The sequence below is a fragment of the Falco naumanni genome, chromosome 4 (assembly GCF_017639655.2).
Source record: "Falco naumanni isolate bFalNau1 chromosome 4, bFalNau1.pat, whole genome shotgun sequence".
Lineage (NCBI taxonomy): Eukaryota > Metazoa > Chordata > Aves > Falconiformes > Falconidae > Falco > Falco naumanni.
This window is the reverse complement of record NC_054057.1, coordinates 82458042-82476897: the sequence shown is the minus strand read 5'-3', so window position 1 is coordinate 82476897 and position 18856 is coordinate 82458042. Positions and strand designations below refer to the sequence as shown.

Below are 18856 nucleotides of genomic sequence, written 5' to 3'. Positions count from 1 at the left end.
CCACACAGTGAAAATCCACAGCCCTGATACTTCTGTGCCTTCTCATCCCTTACACAGAGGAAACCGAGTCCAAAAAACTGGCTTCACTCTGGATCAGATGGTTTCCCTTCATTAAGTACTGGGAGGGGTAAGGAGGTGATTGATGGTGAAGGTGGGAATGAGCAAAACTCTCAAGGTGGCATTTGGATAATCTGCCACCCTGCTGGTGGTGCTGATGAGCTGGCTGGGAGGGGTAAAACAAAGGATACTAGACAAAGGAGATGTGAAAAAGTGGAGTGTAAGTAAGTTCAAGAAAAGCCAAAGTCACCGCTACAATCCAAGGAGTAGCTGTTGGGTTGGCTTGTCAACCACCACTGACCATCCCCACCAGCAGCTTCACCGCCTTCAGCATCTCGGGGCATTGGCTGGTGGCACCGGTTTGGAGATGAAGGAATGGAAATGTGCTATACATCTCTTTCTAAAAAACAATTTAATCTCCAGACACATACCCAGGAAAACCAACCTACAGCCTCACAGTGGAAAGCCTGTTGTGAGTAAATGGGGAGGGATGAGCTGCAGGAGATGGCTGGGGCACCTCCGAGGTCCATGGAGCCAGGCAGTGCTGCCAGCCATGCTGCTACAGGACGAGACCTGGCCACCCTCCCTGCACATTTACGGCAGGATTGGGGCTTTTCCCAAACAACCCCTTCATCCCCTGAAGCCCATCCCCTCTCCTCTGCTCTGTCCCCATCCTGTGTCCATGGGCATCCAGGTGCTCACAGCTCCAAGCCTGGAGGTGGTGGTGGCACTGTCCCCACAGGGTGCTGTGGAGGAGACGGACATGGTGTGCACCGAAGAGGAGCTGAAACAAAGGTGAGCAGGTCCCAAACCAGCAGGGAGGGTGATGCTGTGCCCGGGCAGCATTTTGTTGGTCCTCCCCCTGAGGAGCACTCACAGATGCAAATAAATTCTGACTTGGGCTCCCAAATTCCTGCTCTACCGGCTGTGCTAAAAATAGCCCAATGCAGTGCATGCTGGCTTCAATCATCCTCATCGATCCACTGCTTTTGGGTCTGGTCCAGCAGCACCGCAGCACACCCCTCCCCAGCCTGCAGCCCCCCCTGGACCCCTCTTCACCCAAAGGATTTCTACGACCAAGCCACCTCCACCATGCTGTCCCCCGCCCTTGCTAACCCCCTGCTCCTGCAAACGAGGTGATTGATTGCTCCAGAGCCCGACAGGCAGCCAGGCTGCAGCAAGCGCGTGATCGGGGGGTTGTGTTGCAGCTCCTGATTTCTGCAGAGCCACATCCACCACAGCGACGAGACTGGGGGTCTCGGGCAACAGAGCTCTTGGTTCAGCAACACCCAGCCCCAGTTCAGGAAGGGCTGATCTAGAAGCAGGGCAGAGGGGAGTATTGGGAGGGGGGTTCACTGGGGTTGTGGCGAGTGAGGGGACGTGCAGGTGCAGGAGCTGGCTGGGCTGCTGAGGTTTGTGCCCAGGGCCCCGGGAGCACCACTGGCAGAGCAGACCTGGGTGTGGATGCTTGGGCTGACCCATAAGCATCAATGGGGCTGGAAGAGAGATAGCTCCAGTGGCACTTGCAGCCCTAGGAGAGGTCCCACCACCCAACAAGCACTGCAGGACACTGGCTTGAGTTGAGCGGAGCCACTGCAGTCTGGCTGTTGTGACAGCCTGGGTGGTGAATGGGGAGCACCTTTTCGCCTCAGGGCCCCAGTGCATCCTCGCAGATGCCTTCCCATGGGATCTGCACCTGCTTTCATGGCAGACTCAGCTGAAGCCAGCAGGATGCTCAAATGGCAGACTGGGGGCAGGTGTGACACCTCCAACAAGCATCAGGTGCAAAGAATGAGGCAGCCACCAGCTCCAGGGCTGTCACATCCCTTCTTAAGTGCTTTGCTGCCTTGGGGAGGAGCCTGGCCAGGCAGTGCCTGCCACCACTGCCACCTTTTTTTTTTTTTTTTTTTCCTCTCTCTTCCCTCTCCTCTCCTTCCCCTGTGTTTCTGCCTGTGGACGTTACACTTCCCACAGGCCATGCTTTGAAACATGTGGATACAACTGCCATGCACGCCGGGGCAGGTGGGTACCCTCAGGAACACTGGGCTTAAATGGCCCATGTCTGTATGGAGGGATGCTTCTGTCCTAATTTACAGACTTCTAATTAATAACCTGGCTCTAGATATCACACAGGCTTTGCAACATGTGGCAGGGTCCTTTGCTGACTCTGGACCAGCGCAAGGACTGAGCTGTGGGTAACGTGGGGTTGGATTTCCACTCCAACAAGAAGCTGTCTTTGCTGGGATGCTGGGGGAGGGTTCAGAGGGGGGATTTTCAGCCTTGCCTCAGTTTTGCACATGAAGATTGCTCACACAACAGCAGTTTTGTGGACACTAAAAGGGAATCGGCAGAATACATTTACATATGGCCCCAGGGCTATCATTGTCCTGCAGGGAACAGCAGAGCCCTCCCAGAGGGTTCCCATACAGCAGCTATAGGTGGTGGGCAGGCTCACAGGCACAGGGCTGGGAGGGAGCAATGAAGTGGGGGGGTTCAAGGGCCACTGGTGATAGCCCAGCAGCACAGAGCGGAGAGCAGGCACAGGGGCACGCAAGCACCCAAAGAGTTTTGGGAGAGCAGAGGCTGGAGAGTGGTGATGGGAACCTGAAATCCTTGTTGGAGGGCACCATTGTGTCTGACATCGGCTGTGTCGGTGTCCCTTCAACACCTCCACTGGTGCCTGTGACAGAGGATCTGAGCTGTGCCTGCCGCGGTGGGTTTGGGTCTGCATCCTCTGCCCCACCACCCACACCTCATGCCTGACAGGTGGCCCAGGGACCCTGCGGTACAGGAGTGTTCGTTCCCTTAGGGCTTGTCCTGGGGAGGTGACAATGCTGAGGGGCAGCTCAGCGCAGCCATGGGCAGCTGCCCTTGGAGCTCTCCAGGAGCAGACATGGCTCCTTCTGACCTTGGCTGGCAAGGAATTTTCTGAGTGATGCGGGGCAGAAGCAGCAATGGGTCCCTCTGCTCCTTTTCTCTGTTTCATCGCCGCAGGGAAACAACTGCTGTCTCTTATAAAAAAAAAAAAAATCTCTCAGAGCAGCTTTGCTTGCTGCCTTCACTGGCCTCTCTGGGGGCTGCTGCCTGCCCCGTGCCGGGCACAGCTGCTCCCACCGCCTCTGCCTTTCCCTGCCTCTGCATCACACGCCTCTCCCTGCCTTTCATCCCTCTCCCTCCCTTTCTTTTCCCTTTCCTTTGTTCACACTCTCCAGCGGCAGAGCCCAGGCTGCTGTGGGAGGGGGATAGGGGGGCCTGTGTCCTCGGCGCTGGCAGTGGTTTTCTGTGCTGGCCCCCAGCCCACTGGTCCCCACTGGCCCCTGAGGTGGGGCAAAACGAAGGAGAAACCTTTCCCCTGGCCTCCCCTCCACGTGGACCTGTCTTTCCTGTGCCCCCTCCTTTCTGCTTGGCAGGGAGCCCTCCTGCTTTGGATGGGTTTGGGCAATAGGCACAGCCTGGCTGGGCCGGGTATCGTTGCTCTTCACAGAAGCAGTTTGAGAGCTTTGGTGGCTGAAGAGGAGACAAAATAAAGGAGAAAACACCCAACACGTCCCAGGTGCTGGAATATTCTCTCTGTCTTCGGAGGGGTCTGTAAAGCGGCTGCTGGCGGGGGATGGAGGATGCTGTGGACAGAGCTCACTAGGCCCTGTGCACAGGTACCCCAGGAGGTCCGTGCATAGGGTGGTGGTGGCTTTGAGGGTAGTGGAACTTCCTCCCTTTTCTTGCCTGTTTTTTTTTTTCTCAGCTCATCTTATGGCATCTCATGCCAACCGTCATGGACCACAGCTGCCGGGACTGCGCCCTGTCTTAGAGGGAGGGCAAGAGGCTGGAAGGTGCTCAGCAGCACAGCATTGCTTCATCACCCAAGGAGCTCCAAGCCCCATGGTGACGCCCTACCAGCTATGGGGTATGGGGAGCTGTGTGTGTGGATACCTCTCTTGGAGATAGCTTGGAGATGGGGGGACCTAGACCTTTTCTAAGCCTCCTTTTTTTCCAGTTGCAGAGAGTTTGCATCTGGGAAGTGTTTAATTTTGAAAGGGCAGCGCTGCTGTATCACATTGCCTGTGTCTGTCTCTGTTGGTTTATGACCAGTGAAATCCTGGTGTGAAAACAGAATCAGGCTTTGATTTCATCTGCCCCTGCTGTTTTATGCCACTAACAACTTTGCATTTCTATAGCGGCTTTTATTCTAGGAGCTAAATGGGCTTCACAGACAGGCAATTAATTAATTGAGCCTCCCCAACCAGCCTACGCCCTCAATGCCACAAGGAAGCATTTTGCAGAGGAGGAAACAGAGGCAGAGGGAAGCAAAATTACTCGCCCCAGGTAAAGTGATGAACTCGCTGTTGACATGCTGCTGCCTCCACAGTGAGGTGTTATGCTCTGCTGGTTGTGCCATTGCTCCTGGCTACGGTGGAGATGGTCATGATGTCATTTCCAAACTGGTGTGGGAACTGGTCTCGATGGGGGGAGTGGCTGAGAAAGGTTTTTTGGTGTATCTATCAGTGACTGCCATTGCCGGAGCTTCTGAGCCCAAATTAACTCACAAACTGCCACCACCTTTGAGCATCCCAGCCTCTTGCTGAGGAATCCTTGGAGTCCACAAAACACTGCCAGGAGGCCCCGCTACCATTTCCCCTATCCAGTCTTGCTGACCAGCTCCTGGTTCTCCAAGAGGCACCCAGGGCTTGCAAGGGAAGGTGGTTTCAGCTGCAGGTTTTGCTTTGGTCCAGGTGCTACAGCTGATATTTGGGGAGGGACCCACCATGGTGTCATGGAACAAGAAAGGGGCGATCCTCAGCTTCCCTTTCCCAGTCCTGCTCGCTGGCTGGTGAGCACAACACAGCCCTGGGAAGCTGTGTGCTGGATCTGGGGCACCTGGAGGAGGTCGAGGGATGCGCCTTTGCTCATGGCAGAGTGAATGTGTTCCTGGGGAAATTGCCTGCCTTTTATTATGAAACCCTGCTAATGGTTTGTTGTCTACACAAATAACCATGGGGAATGAACTAGTGCACTTCCCAGCCTGCTCCATGTCTTCCTGGCTCAGCTCCTTTCTGAACAAACATAACCTTTTGCAAGAATACCTGTCAAAATCGCTTTGAAATATTGAAGTAACAGGACGGGATACACTTTGCTCCTGGGCCCTAGTGCTCATCTGTCAGGACTCAGGATGTCCATCCCAAGAGACTTGTGAGCAGGATGCAGGGGAAAAACGCCAGCAAGCAGCAGGGCCCCAAAGGGCTGCACTGGGGCGCTTATTGCCTCACTGTGCTGGCTCACTGGGCTCCCACCCACTCACTGGGGGGGGCACAGCAGCTCCCTCACCCTCGTGTGGCCCCCACTTTGAGTTGGTTATGGGGTGAGGTGGGAGGGCTTGTGACTCAGCCGGAGCTAATCAGGGCAAAACTGTGTCCTTCAGCCACCAGCATGGCCTGGGATTGCCTTCATGGCCTCAACACTGCCATCCTCCTCCTCACCCCATGAGTAGGGCATCATCTGGGAGTATTTTAAGGATGGGGCAAAAAGCGAACGAGTCTTGGACAGGCATTGGAGAGCAATGGTTGAGGGGCATGTGGCTGCTTGGGTGGACATGAGATATGAACGTGGGGCCACCTCCTTCCCTTCCAGTCTTGGAGTCCCAAGGGCTGTTGAGGGGTTTCCCAGAGCGTCCTTCTCCAAAGCCACTCACGTGGAATGAGTCCAACTGGCTCATGGGCAGCACTAGGGCTGTGGGCAGGAGGTGCTGCAGTCCCTGCCCGAGGCTGTGCCTGCATTTGGTTACCCATGGAGGACCTGCTGGACGTGTGGTGATGGGAGTCCCAGGTGTGAATGGCAGGATTCCTGCCCCGGGGCCTGTGCCTACCCTAATAGCTCTCAATACGGACAAGCTGTAAACACTTAGTGTCTTCTCCCTCAGCTAAAATCACCCTCAATGATGTCCTTCTCTGGAGAATGGCCGGAGGCTTTCTGCTCTAGCTCATCCATGGCTCCCCATCTTGAAAGATAACTCCTGCACCCCCACCCCTCTCCTGATATGTCTGTTTAGAGGAGGAGACCAATACCTTTTAATTTTCAGGAGAAATCCCGTGGCATGGTGGCACCTGCTCAACCAAAAGCCCTTCATTTCTCATCACCTTCCCTGTTCCTGGTGGTGATGGTCTCCCACCTGGAATAAGGTGGGGGATTCTGCTTTCCTGGGTGTGTTCCTCTGTGTGCTTGGAAGTGATGAGAACTTGGACACAGACAATTGTTGGGAGATATCAAAACAAAACACTTAGACCCCAAGCAATCCCCTGCCTTGCAAAAAACATCCCGTCAACCATCCAACCACCAACCAACAAAGTAGTCCTTCAAACCAAACTCCGTCTCTTTCTCTAAAATCCATGATTAAAACCTGGTACAAACAGGTGAATATAGATATATATATATATATTTAGTAGATGTAGTATTGTGGGGTTTTTCTCCTCTCTCTTTCTCATTATACAGCAAACATTGCAAATATAGAAATTTTCTCTGTACAATTAACGACTTCGGTTTACAATGCAATGTGTGGTAAAACCTCTCAGTGAGTGAAAATGTGAACGGGCCTTCAACCGGGTGAAAGTCTAAACTGGAAGACTCCGTTTGCAAAAACAGCCCAAAGGATGGATCTCCTTCTGGTCTCTTTTTGGGTTTTGTTGCTGTTTTTGTTGCTGTTGATTTTGGAAGGGAAGGAAGGAAGAACACAAACTGTTCACAAAGAATCCACAAAATCACGGAATAGGGACTCATGCAATGTAATATTGGGAAACGCCAGACCTCAGCTCTCTGCCCGCTCTTTCACTTTCTTTTTATAATCAATTTTTTCTTTTTTTCTTATTTTTTAAAAAAATCAAAATGAAACAAAACTTTTTTTTTTCACTCCACAGTTTGTTTGTTTTGTAAAGTTTGTGTTCAAATTTGGTGCGTCTCACCAACGTGAGGACATTTTAATATCTCGCTTTATATATTATCTAGAATATTTATAGATTTTCATAATTTGTTCTCTTTTTATTTTTATTGATTCTTTTTTTTAAATTTTATTTTGTTTCAAAGATAGTCTGAATAAAAATAGCTGCTGCGGATTTCTTTTGGTCCAGTTAGTGTGTTAAGTCACGAGTAGTGTGAGGACTCAGGACTTTTGCTGGGCAGAGACGCCCTTCCAGTAGTCTAAGATGTCGTGAAGATCCTCGTCTTTGGCAAACTGGACCTTTTTGCGTAGGGCATGGCCGGCTGCCATATACTCCTCCTCATCTTTGTGCCGCTTGCGATTGAGTTTGAAGCGCTCCCAGATGCTGTGCGATGGTTTGCAGGTGTACTCTGGGCTGGAGGTGTAGCTCAGGTTGTGATACTGAGGCGAGAGCTGGGAATAGGCCAGGTCTCTGGGGCGAGGACGGGTCAGAGGCTCCAGGATGGAGGGCTTTCGCCCGGCCATGCTGTCGTGCTGCTCGCCTTGGTGCGAGCTGGGATATGAGTGCCGGTGTTCGCTGTACTGCCGGATCTTCTCTGCCTCTGCCCGCAGGATGGCCGCAGCCGGTGTCACAGTGAGGATGGTGTCGGTGGTGGGGGACGTCTTCTCGATGTATTTGGCTTCTGATTTGTGGCCCGATCCCTCGGAGCGGTAGGACCTGGGGCTCCGTATGGAGCCACTGGAAGAGGTGCTGGAGCGTTTGGGGGCTGCCTCCATGCTGTGGTGTCGCTGGAGAGGGTGGTTGTAGCTTTCCTTGTAGACGGGGGAGAGGAATCCGTGCTTGCTGGGGATCTGCTCTGATAAGAGCACCAGCTGAGGCTCCACCGTGGAGACTGCCCCCGATTTCACCCCTTGGAAAGAGGTGGACTCAGATTTCAAGGCATCGATGCAGTTGTTGATGATCTGGTTCACCTTGTCCACCTCCTTGGCAATGGTGGAGATCTCAGCCACAGAGCTCTGGGTGTCCGGTGGCAGGGACAGCTCGCAGTCTCGCCTCTCAGGCTGCTCGCCCGTCCTCACCTCCATGTAGTTGCCCTTAGTGGCCTTGGGGGTCTCGCTGCTGTCAATCAGCTTGTACTGCTCGACCTCACCAGCAGAAGGCAGGTAGGGGATGCGGGTGACCGTCTCCCCACCCAGCATCTGTCCCTGGGACAACTGGGTGATGCTGGTTGTCTCCATTTCTGGCCCGTATTTCAGCTCGATGATGGTCTTCTTCATGCTGCTGGCAGCCTTTTTGTGCTTCTCCTCCTGCTGGCGCCTTTTCCGGAGACAGTAATACACAACGCCCAGGACAATCACCATGCCAAAGAGACAGCCCAGGATTGTCATGATATAATGAGTGGCAGTGGAAGGGGTGGGGACCGGCTCCTTGCGGCTGGGTCTGGTGGGTGTGATGGTGACGCAGGTGTGGTTGTACTTGGAGTATTGGTGGACAGAGACTACACAGTAGGTGTAATCTCTTTGTGCTACTAGGTTGCTCACGGTGATGTTCTCCTCCTTCTTCCTGAGCTTGGTGATCATGGAGGAGAAGCCGTTTTCAAACTGGGAGAGGATGTACATCTTGCTGAAGGGGTAGGGGATCTGCACGGTGAGGACAGCTGAGTTGTGGTTGAGGTGCTTCACCTGGATGTTGGGGCGCACCTCCATTTCGCTGATGGGTGTGAAGAGGGAGAACTGCGGAGTCGTGCCGTCACCAGAGGAGCACTCCTCCTCGGAGCAGGGGCTTTCGGAGGGCACGGTGGTCACCTGGTACCTGGGAGGGATAAAACGAGGGATCACAGTGTAGGAGCCACCAGTGCAAAGGGAAGAGAGCATGCTCAGAGCATTGCGGTAGCCAGTCCGGCCTTGGCCTAGCAAATAGTAGCCCGTGTAGTCGGGTGGGGAGTCGCACTGCATCCGGTCGTACGTGCGTGTCATGTTGGTGAAAGCCTCCAGCCATTGCAGGAAGCCGAGGAGCTCGCAGGAGCAGTAGAAGGGGTTACTGTAGAGTTCACAGACAGAGAGCTTGTTTAGGCCCCGAAAAGTGTTGCTGTCGAGTCTCTGGATCCTGTTCATGGACAGGTCAATGTTCACTATGTTGGGGCACTCCCAGAAGGCATTGGGGGTGACGGACTCAATGAGGTTGGCCTGGAGATAGAGGTACTCCAGCTTCCCCAGGCCCCGGAGGATGCCCTCGGTGAGGTTCCTCAGTCTGTTGTAACCCAGCTGCAGCACCTGGAGGTTGAACTGTCCTGAAAAGGCACCGTCCTCGATGTAGGAGATCTCGTTCTTTGTCAGGTTGAGGTATGTCAGGTTGCCGAAGCGGCTGAGCGAGGCGTACTGCACGCTCTTGATCTTGTTGTCATTCAGCCGCAAGTCCACGATGGTGCTGTTGATCTGCTGGGGGATGGACTCATAGGGGGGCTGGTTTTGGCTGCAGATGGCCAACCAGACAAAGCCCTTGTCCCCCTCGATGAGCCAGCAGTCTGCCCGCACCCCGCTGGCGTGCAGGAGGGAGACGGCTGCCACGCACATGCAGAGGGCTGACGTCGCGGCCCACCGGCGACCTGCCATCTGGAAGGGCGGCGCGGAGAAGGGTTCCTGGTCTGCTGGAAGCGGGGAGCGGGACGGGGGCCGGGAAGACGTGGGCTAGTGCTTCTTCGGCAGCTTCGCTCGCCTCTCCCTTCTCCTCATGGCTTGGAGACGGGGGGGAAGCGTCTGTGGAGAGAAAGGACCTCGGTGCCCACGGTACTCGGCAGCCACCGGCCAGGGGCTACTACCAAGGCCTGGGTGGCTGAGGCTGGTCCCACATCACCAGGGCTCTGGCATCTCGGGGAGGGAGTCATGAAGTTCGGTGCCTGTGTGGAGGAGTCCCTCTGGCTTAGAGACAAGCCTTCCTCTCACTTCTTATAGTACATCTCCTCGTTTTCTTTTTGCTGCCCATCGTGACACTGGTCCCCATCTCCACACGCTTCCGTGGGCCTGTCCCTTCTCAGTCCCTTGGCTCACCTGCTTAAAACAAAACACAAGCACAAACTGAACACCACAGAAAGGCACTTAGCCCTTAGAGGTGTTGGAGATGCATCCAACTGCCCTCTTAATGTTAGGCATTCACCCTCTAGCTCTGGCCACCAGCTCTCAAGGAGCCAATTAAACCCCAACTTTAATTGGGTGCTGCCACCAGTAGCACTTGGCAGCACAAGGGAAGGTGGTCATTGACTGCGGAGGTCATTGACTGCGGAGGTCATCCTCTGAGTTCGTTGTCCAGCATCACATTATACGCAGATGAGAGACCAACGCGCATCCAAGGCATCATTTGTCTGACCTATTTACGTGTCTACCTTAGCAGGGGAGGAGTGATGCCCCAGAAGTGTCTGTTCCTCTCTGCTGAGAGCAGATGAAGTCTAGACAACTCACTCTGATGTAGATTTGATGCTGCAGCGTTTTGCTGAGGGGAATCCTAACTGTCTCCTGTGCTGGTGTGCGCAGCAGCAGTGCCCACAGAAGGGGATGCAGGTTGAGGACACCGTGTCTCTCTGACTGCTTTGCTGCCTGGCATCTAGGATAAAGCCCAGCATCGAGCTCTCATCCTGTTTCTGGGAACCTGAGCAGCAGTTCCAGGGCACTCTCTGACTGCAAAACATGCTAGCATGACTGTCCACCATCTGACGTCCTTGTCTGTGGCTGGGTCTTGCTGCTTGTCTCCAAGACCTGTCTCTCTCCCTCTTGGGTGAAATGATGCAGAGGTGTGGAAGAACCTCCAACCGTTCAGTGGTGTAACAAGAGTATTTGCAGAAGATGGGACAAGATCTTCCCTCCACAGCCAGAAGCAACTGTTTGAACACCAGGAAGTCTTCACCAGACACAAACCTATGGTGCTGCCAGCAACCTCACTTCCCACAGAAAAATTCTCATTCCTGGTTTACATTTTCCATTAATTTTCCTGCATTTTTGACTTAATATAAATATCCATGGACAGCCCTTCTACTTCTTTTGTAATTTCTCAGGGAAACAGGAAGGCAAACATAGAGAGGAGGGAACTGCATGAGCCTCAGCATCTCCTGGGTCATACTTTTTCACAAGATGTTGCAAATATCATCCATGGACATCTCTGCTGCAAAACAGCTCTCTGGGCTGGTAGGACAGATGCAGTGAGGTGTTGTAGCAGAGATGGAGTTGCCCACAAATGGGGAAAAAACATCATGGCCTACCTAGAAAAATCCTTCTTGGGATTTTGTTGGGAACAGGAGCTCTGATTGTCTCCCTTGTCCCAGGGCAGACTGTAGGAGGCAGGGAAGACACCACCAGTACTCCTTGAAAACACAGCTGGTAGGAACTGGAGGTTTCTTGGGCATCCATGAAGGAGACAGGGGCACATCTTACATCTAAATTGCCTTTCACTAGATCTGCAAAATAGTATAAATCCAGAAATTGGTTTCCAAACCATTTCCCAGTGCCCAGGCAGTGAAGGGACTGTGCTTGGTGCTGCATGCCCGAAAATTGTGTGAGGCTGATTGTCAAGGGGTGTTTAGATGCAGATGCCATACCCTCACCCTGTCCTGAAGAAACCATGTTCTTTTCCACCCACAGTACCAGGCAATGAAGCAGACCATGTTTCACTGCAGAGATTGCTGTTAACCATTCACAGTTTATACCTCAGTAAACAGGCCAGTAATAATCAGCAGCAAAACAGTTTATTTGTTCTTCCTGCATTGTGTACAATGAGTCTATTCCCTGGTGGTCTAGCTGGGTTTCTATTACATGAATAACAAGATCTGCTCTCACGTCAGCTCCCTGCACATGAGACTCTCCAGCCACCCTGTCCTCCAGCAGACACCCCACCAGCTGCTCGGGGAGGTGAGGCTGTGGGGGAAAACAACAGGCAGACACTCAGTGCCCCCCCAGAAGGCAGGGTGTGCACTACACCCTTCTGGAAGACTGTACTGCCTGCAGCAGCTGTGCAGTCACACATGGTGGGATGTTCTGGCCCTAAGACGATGCTTCTGTCGAGCCCTGCCTGGTACTTGCAGGCCTTTGCCTCCCCAGTGAATGGTGCTGTCCTAGCCCAGCTACGTATGGCAGAAAGCTCAACAAAACCAGATTTTCAAAAGTTTAGTCTAGAAATGGAGCTTGGTGGAAGAGATGCTGAGGGTAAGGCAGCTGAATCTCACCTCTCCTCTTTCCTGGGGGTAGAAACCTGGACTTTAGCATGCTTTTACGTTGCTGTTCCAGCTGAAGCCCTTATAGCACCACAGTGATACTGATACTGTAGGTAACCCTGTTGTGGGGAACTGTACCTGCTGCACTGGCAGGAGCACATTTATAAGGATGTGCTGTCCCTGCCCTGGGATGCTTTGCCAGGACCTGGCAGCCCATTTTGGCGTAGCTGAATCCTTGGAGCCAGTGAGGAAGGGAAGAGGGACTGTGCTCCCTGGGGCACTGCATATGAATGTCCCCCCTTACCATCCCCCCAGCTGGTGGGGAGGCACGGGCTGCAGTGCCATGCTGAAAGATGTCTGTCTGCTGCTACATCCCTCCTGGCACTGGGCAACTCAATTAACCTCGCTGTGCTCCAGCCTCCTCTCCAGTACCGTGAGATAATGATAGTGCTTCAGAGGGCTGTGGGAAACAAGGAAAATGCCCCGAGCACCTCTTGTTAGGATGAAAATCCCAGCACACACGTTGTGCTGCAGGTGGGGACTTTCTCCCCCTCCAGCTGCAGGCTGGGCTCTAGATGTGCCTGCTTTCCTCTGCCACAGGGACCAGCCTGGTCTCCAGCCCTCAGCCTGCCTCCCGTGGAGGTGCACATGGCCTCTAAGGGTGTGGGAGAAGGGTCGTCCTGGCCTGCAGAGCCATAAGCAATGGCTTGCCCCAGTTGTCCCTTTGGGATGGCACAGAGGGTGCTTTCCTTGCCTGCTGCCCTGCAGTGCCTGCCCTTGGTGTGACCATCTCCCCGTCTTCTTCCATGGGCTTGTGCATTATGGGGACCTCCCACAGGCAGGGGAAGCCCTGCCAAACTGAGACAGCACAGGCAGCAGGGAGTGATGCATCTTGGCATACTCTCTTTAGCAGGCACTTATTCTGTCTCCTCTAACTCCCATTTTGACCTAACTATCCTCTCTGGGAAAACCTGTGGTTGGGATTGCTCTGCAGAGTCAAACTAGCCTTTTTCTGGCACAGGAAGGTTTCTTGTCACTCCTCCTGTGGGCTGCAGCCTATGTCAAAGGGTGTTAGCTAGGGGAGTGGGACCATCCATGTGAGCAAAGAGCAGAGACAGACTCTCCATGGACCTTGCCAGGTTGATATCTGATAGCCTTCTCATCACCTGTGTCCCTCTCTCATCTAATTGGAGGTGTCAGGGATGAAGAAGAGCAATGGTAACTACTCAAACACGTTCAATAAGGCTCCTGCTGTGTGTTTTCTCTTTTTTCCTGTACATTGCCTATCAGATGAGTCCTTCCCAACAACAGAAAGGAGAAAAAGCATTTTATCAGCAGCCTGAGTTTAATTTCAGCTCATTAAAGCAAGCAATTTGCTGGTTTATTTGCTTTGCAAAGTGTGAATAAAATGACAGCATTAAAGAGACGTAAGAGAGGAAAGAGGGGCTAATCTCCCTCTTTATTAGATTGCCAGGACATGACTGCGGAGTGGAGGAGTGGGTCTTGTTTCTTTGCACAGTAGGCATAATTGTTCGTCTTGTTGGCTTCTGAAAGTCTTCTTCCCAGCATCACGCCGACACGGGTGCGCATGGGTGCGTGCCTGCATGTGTGTGCTGCGACATCAGCCAAGCGCTGAGCATCCCACAAGGAAGGACATGAGCAGGGGCACTCACAGCAGCTCCCGACTCATCTCCCTGTAACGGCAGATAACAGACATGCAGGAGGTTTCTCCTCCCTCCCTTTTCTACTTTTTACCTCACCTCTAGTCTCCCTTTTCTGTTTGTTTCTGCTTCTGAAATCCCAGGTTTACTCTTGCGTGTTAGAAATAGAGCAGCCGGTCGGCCAAGCAGCCTTTGCTGTCCCTGACCTGCTGCAGCTGGGACGTGGCTCTGGAGGGGAGAGACCTCCCTACCTCTTCCCCACAGGCTGAATAAAAATCAGTAAGAAAAGCTAGTGGTTTAACCCTCCTGCCTGCCTGATTTGTCCTTACCCAGCTGTCCTGGCTTTATTTTCCTGGTAACCCACTGGCACACCACTTTTCCCAGTCCTCTGACCCTCCAGGGCTGCCTGGGGAAACCCAGGAACAAACCAGCTACAACTCCAATGTGAAAAACCACCAGGAAAGTGGAGATTTGGGGTTCTCCTTCACTGGTTGAGAAAGAAGCTGAAGAGAGGCATGAAGATGGTGTGGAATAACAATAGCAACGATTTGAAATGATGAATTTAACCTCAATCAGAGGTGTCTTGAACCATAGCATCATGCTGAAGATGACAACAGGCCACGTCCATGGGGAGCCCATGGTACCCACTGAGCACCTTGCAGGAAATATCATTCCTGCAGTTACCTGTGCACTGCAGACACTGCTGTACGTCCCTTTACTTCTGCTTTCACAAAGCAGCATGGTTTGAGATGTCAGGCTCGTGTGGCTCACAGAGGCCAGCAAATGGGCAGCAGCAGCTCCCTCACTCCTTGATGCTCCTATGCATTGCCTCTGATCTCCAGTATCCCTGCTGGAGCCCAGATCCATGCTTCGCCCTGCTAACCCTCAACCCTGACCTGTGATGTCCTCCCCTCCTACCTGTCCCCTCTTCACCAGCTCTGGTCCCCAGCAACAACCCAGTGGCAAAGAGGGACTGCTGTGATTTTGTGATGTGCACAAGGCTGCAGCTGGGTTTTGGAGCCCCACTTTGTCTTTTTCTTTCCACCTCCCTTGCTGTGGTTTTTCAGCCAGGACGAGGTTGCTGCTGCTCATCCAGTGCAGGCTGGCTGGGAAGTTTTTGCTTCTATCTCCCAACTAATGGCATCTCAGTAAACTAAACCAGAGCAGCAGCTGCAAGGAAGCAAACAAAGCAGCCATGGGGGCTGGGTAGGTAAAGGGAGGGCAAGCTGGCCAGCACATGTAATAATATGCTGTTCTGGCACTCAATTCCTAATTTTGTTATTCTACTGAATGAGTTATTTCAAACTGTGGATTAGATTTACTGAGTGAAGGCAAGGAGCCAGATTAACATGCGCGTGCGTGTGTGCGTGCGTATACATGCGCACACACTAGTGCTCCTCTCCTTGGCATTTCTGCATCTCCGTAACTTCATTCTCCCTAGCTGCTCCATCTCCCGCTGGCTGCACTTCAGTTCTCTTAGACCCCTTTCACAGTTGCTTGGGCCATTTTACCAGTAAATGAAGGAGCCCCACTACACAGAGAGCCATACTGAGACGGGAGCGATACATTACAAATCAGAAATTTCTAGTCACCCAAAGAGGTGGGGAGATAAAACTTGGCTAACAGCCACCAAATTTTAAAATGAACCTCGGCTCTTCATTATATGTAAAATAATCCAAGGAGGCAGCTCCAAGATGGCAGAGAAAACATTTATCAGTGATGAAGTCTCCCCTAAATGGCTTGACGTCCATCCTGTATATGTCAGGTGGGGAAAGGAGGCTTCCAGGCAGGTTTTTTCTGCTCATTCGTATTCCTGGTGTTTGCTACATGCCTTCTGCCGGGTGATGTTGGTCAGAATCACAACCACGCTGAATAATAAAGATGCCCAGGCCTGTAAAATTCAAATTCATTTTGTATCCAGAGGTCCTGGTACTAATATTGCCTGCACAGACAGGGTTTAGGCAGCTTTATCTACATCCCAACCTTATTCCCAAATGCTTCACAGTGTTAGATAATAGAGTTCTCCAGCCAATTCCTCTCTCTCTCTCCTGCTATTATTTATTATTTAAGAAAAATAGGCAAGGGAGAAGAGATACATTTTACCACTGAGGTTTGAAGAGAGATGAAGAATGAATGAAGCAGAGCGGTAAAAGGGGCTGAGCGAGAAGTGCCCAGTATCGCATACAGGATAGCTTTTACTGAGACCTTGGGACCAGATGACAAGTAGCTGTATGGGAGGGATGGGGAGGATATCACTTTTCTGGGGTAGGCTGGGAGAAAACAAACAGAAATTACACGCTTGGTCTCTATACAGGGGCATTACTATTACCGGTGTAATGACACTTGGGGGCTCTATACAGAGCTAGGGCCAATGTTTCTCTCCTTGGGTTGTTCCTATCAAGGGGAATGCAAGTCAGCAGAGATCAAGACACTGATGGCTCTGCAGTGTCCACAGACTGGCTGATGGATCGTTTTGCAGCCTCTTTGCAGGAGGCATGGGCCTGTCTGCAGACCAGTGGCTGGATGAATGTCAGTCTGAGGAGCCTAAAATGCACCTGGTTGCCAAGACCCTGAAGACACTAATGACCCTGATCAGCCTCACCTGGGGCCTCCACCCACACCCTCTGCCCCCAGGCTCCAGAGCTCCATATAAGCTCAGCTCTGAGCCTCCAACCTCCTTCCTGAGCTTTGTTGTTGGGGTCCTGCCTTCAGGATAGACCTCAGACCTCTGTGGTAGGTGGCTTATCTTCTGGATGGATCCCTCAGACATGATCTGTAACTTGTGTCTGGTGCTGCTCCTGGCCCCATCTCCTTTTGCTCCTGGCTGGGCTCCTTGGATGGACCCTGGCTATGGCTCACCTCTTGCCTTGCCTGGGGCTGTCAATGGACCCTGTTGCCAGCACCTTGCCTGCTGCGTTCCTGTGCTGGGAGACCACCACCCTGGGTGGGGAGGGACCCCCCCTGAGCTGAGGTCACCCCTGGCTCCTGCATGCCTTCCCTTTGAGCAGCCAGCCCCTGCTGCTGCCTGACATGGACTGCCAGAGGAGGCAGCTTACTCTGCGGCTGGTCACGTGGGGAGTTCACCAGTAAAATGGTTTTCTAATGTAAAATGCACTTTCTGGAAAATTAGTTCTTTAGCTGGAAAGCTGTCATCTTTCTTGGAAGTTGAGATTCAGGCTAGTTTAGTTGTGAACTTGTGGGTGCTGTAGTGAACGGCCGGAACGAACACATTTGCACCAACATTTTTAAGAACCTTTTTGTTCTATGGCAAAATAATTTCTGAGTTAAAATGACAGTATTTTCCAGACAGGTTACCTCTTGGGATTTCAGGAAATACAGATATTCTGCTTTTCACTTGGCTGCAGTCTGAAGTCATTTACATCCATCTCGTGCTGCTTAGCTTCCAGGGTCTATCGAGATGACAACCCTATTGCACACTGCTGTGGGCCACTGAGCAAAATTCTCCACTGAGTTTAAGTAAATGCATAAATGATCTTCCTGGTGAAGAACCCCTTAAGCTCAGCTGGGTTATCTGTGCATTAAACGGCCCCCTGAAATATCATCATGGGCAGATAGGAAATGTCAGCTCCAGCCCAGGACAGTGCAGCTGAGCCCTCAAAGAGCCAAGGAGAGCTATTAGAGGGGCAGTCAGAGCACGGCGAAAAGGAAAAAGATTTTAGGGGATGTAGAGAGCGAAGAGCTCTGATCAGGTACAATACTAGTAATAAGAAAAGCGTGTTTCTGTGGGAGAAAGCCTCTCTAATATTTACTTGATGGGGTTCTTAGAAATAATCAGCCTGAATCACAGCTCCATTATGGATGGTTATACTGACGTTAGGCTGGGGGAAAGCAGAGGTCTGGTGTGGAAGCAGGACTCCCATTTTCCCCCTGCAAATAGTGCTGAAGATCAAAGCATGTTTTTCCAGCACTGATACAATGGAGGAAGCCAGTGCCATGCTGGGAAGCAAAGCTGCCGGTGTTCCTCAGCATTGACAATCTGAACTGTGCCTTCTCTCTGCTGCATTGTCATCCTCCCTCAGATCTTTGCTGCTATTTGGAAGAGAGTTTTACTGCTTTCATTCATTAATTTATTTTTGCAGGAGGCCTGCCATAACCCTTTGCTTCCCAGATGGGAAAATCCGCTTTTATGGAGAATGAAACCTGGGGGTGGATCCATGAAATGGTAAGCTTTGTTAAAAATTACTCTGAGGTGCAAGTGTTCTGTTGGGATTTTTTATGGTCCTGTTTCCGAAAGGACTCTTCCCTCTCTGCCCCACTCTTTCCTGGTGGAGGGGTCTCAAGTTAGAAGGTGTGGGGGTCTCCAGTACCTCATTCGCAGTTTCCATGTAGGCTGTACTGGCGAGTGTCGGCAGACAAGAAAATACACTGCACATGTAGGACCTCGTGGTAATGGTCTGCTGTCATCTCCAGGTAGGCAAAAATGAATTCACCTTTTTGTCAGAAGTGTCCTGCACATAAGACTTGCTGTGGCTGTGCTGTAGGCAAATACCTTTGCTAACCTCTTACTGACTCGTTCACCTTCAAAGGTGGTCCTGCTTCCCTGGCTGGAGGTGACTTCCAGGTATTTCTTCCAACCTAAATTATTTTGTGAATTTTAATGATCTACCTCTTCTCCTCTAGAGCTAAGCAGCCCCTTTCAGGCTGAACCCTCTGGCTCTCCACTTTCTGAAGGGGGTTTCAGCCCAGACACAGCATGTCTGGCAAGCCCCAGTGCCCTACAGGCCTAATTTTAGCTCAGTGCTGCAGGCTGGCTTCTTGTCATGGGTCGGGAGAAGGTTAATGATCGTCTGGGCAGCTCTCCAAAACCAATCTAATGTTTATTCAGGATAACAGCATTGCAGAGGAAACCAAGCATGACCACCTTCCATGCACAGCTTACCCAGCATGGCCCTGCTCCTGCACGCAGCTCTGCTGGAGGAGCTCAGCTCTGTGCGCTCCTGGAGGAGGGACCCTCTTCTCCTTCCCTAGGTCAAGGCAGATCCTCTGCCACACTT

At 52.2% G+C, this 18856-nt stretch overlaps 1 protein-coding gene across 5 annotated transcripts in view; it reads right to left on the bottom strand.

The window, feature by feature from the left end:
- Nucleotides 1-6462: 6462 nt before the first annotated feature.
- The window catches only part of ELFN1 (extracellular leucine rich repeat and fibronectin type III domain containing 1), a 109144-nt gene continuing 96750 nt past the window's right edge, over nt 6463-18856 (bottom strand). For 3 of the 5 annotated variants that reach the window (XM_040592897.1, XM_040592896.1, XM_040592899.1), the window contains exon 4: nt 6463-10033. In XM_040592897.1, the coding sequence (XP_040448831.1) occupies nt 7205-9595 (2391 nt within the window). In that variant the 5' untranslated portion in view covers nt 9596-10033 and the 3' untranslated portion in view covers nt 6463-7204. Of the gene's footprint in view, nt 10034-13526; nt 13875-18856 lie in introns of those variants that run through there. The other 2 variants (XM_040592898.1, XR_005827675.1) reach the window with 2 other exon arrangements.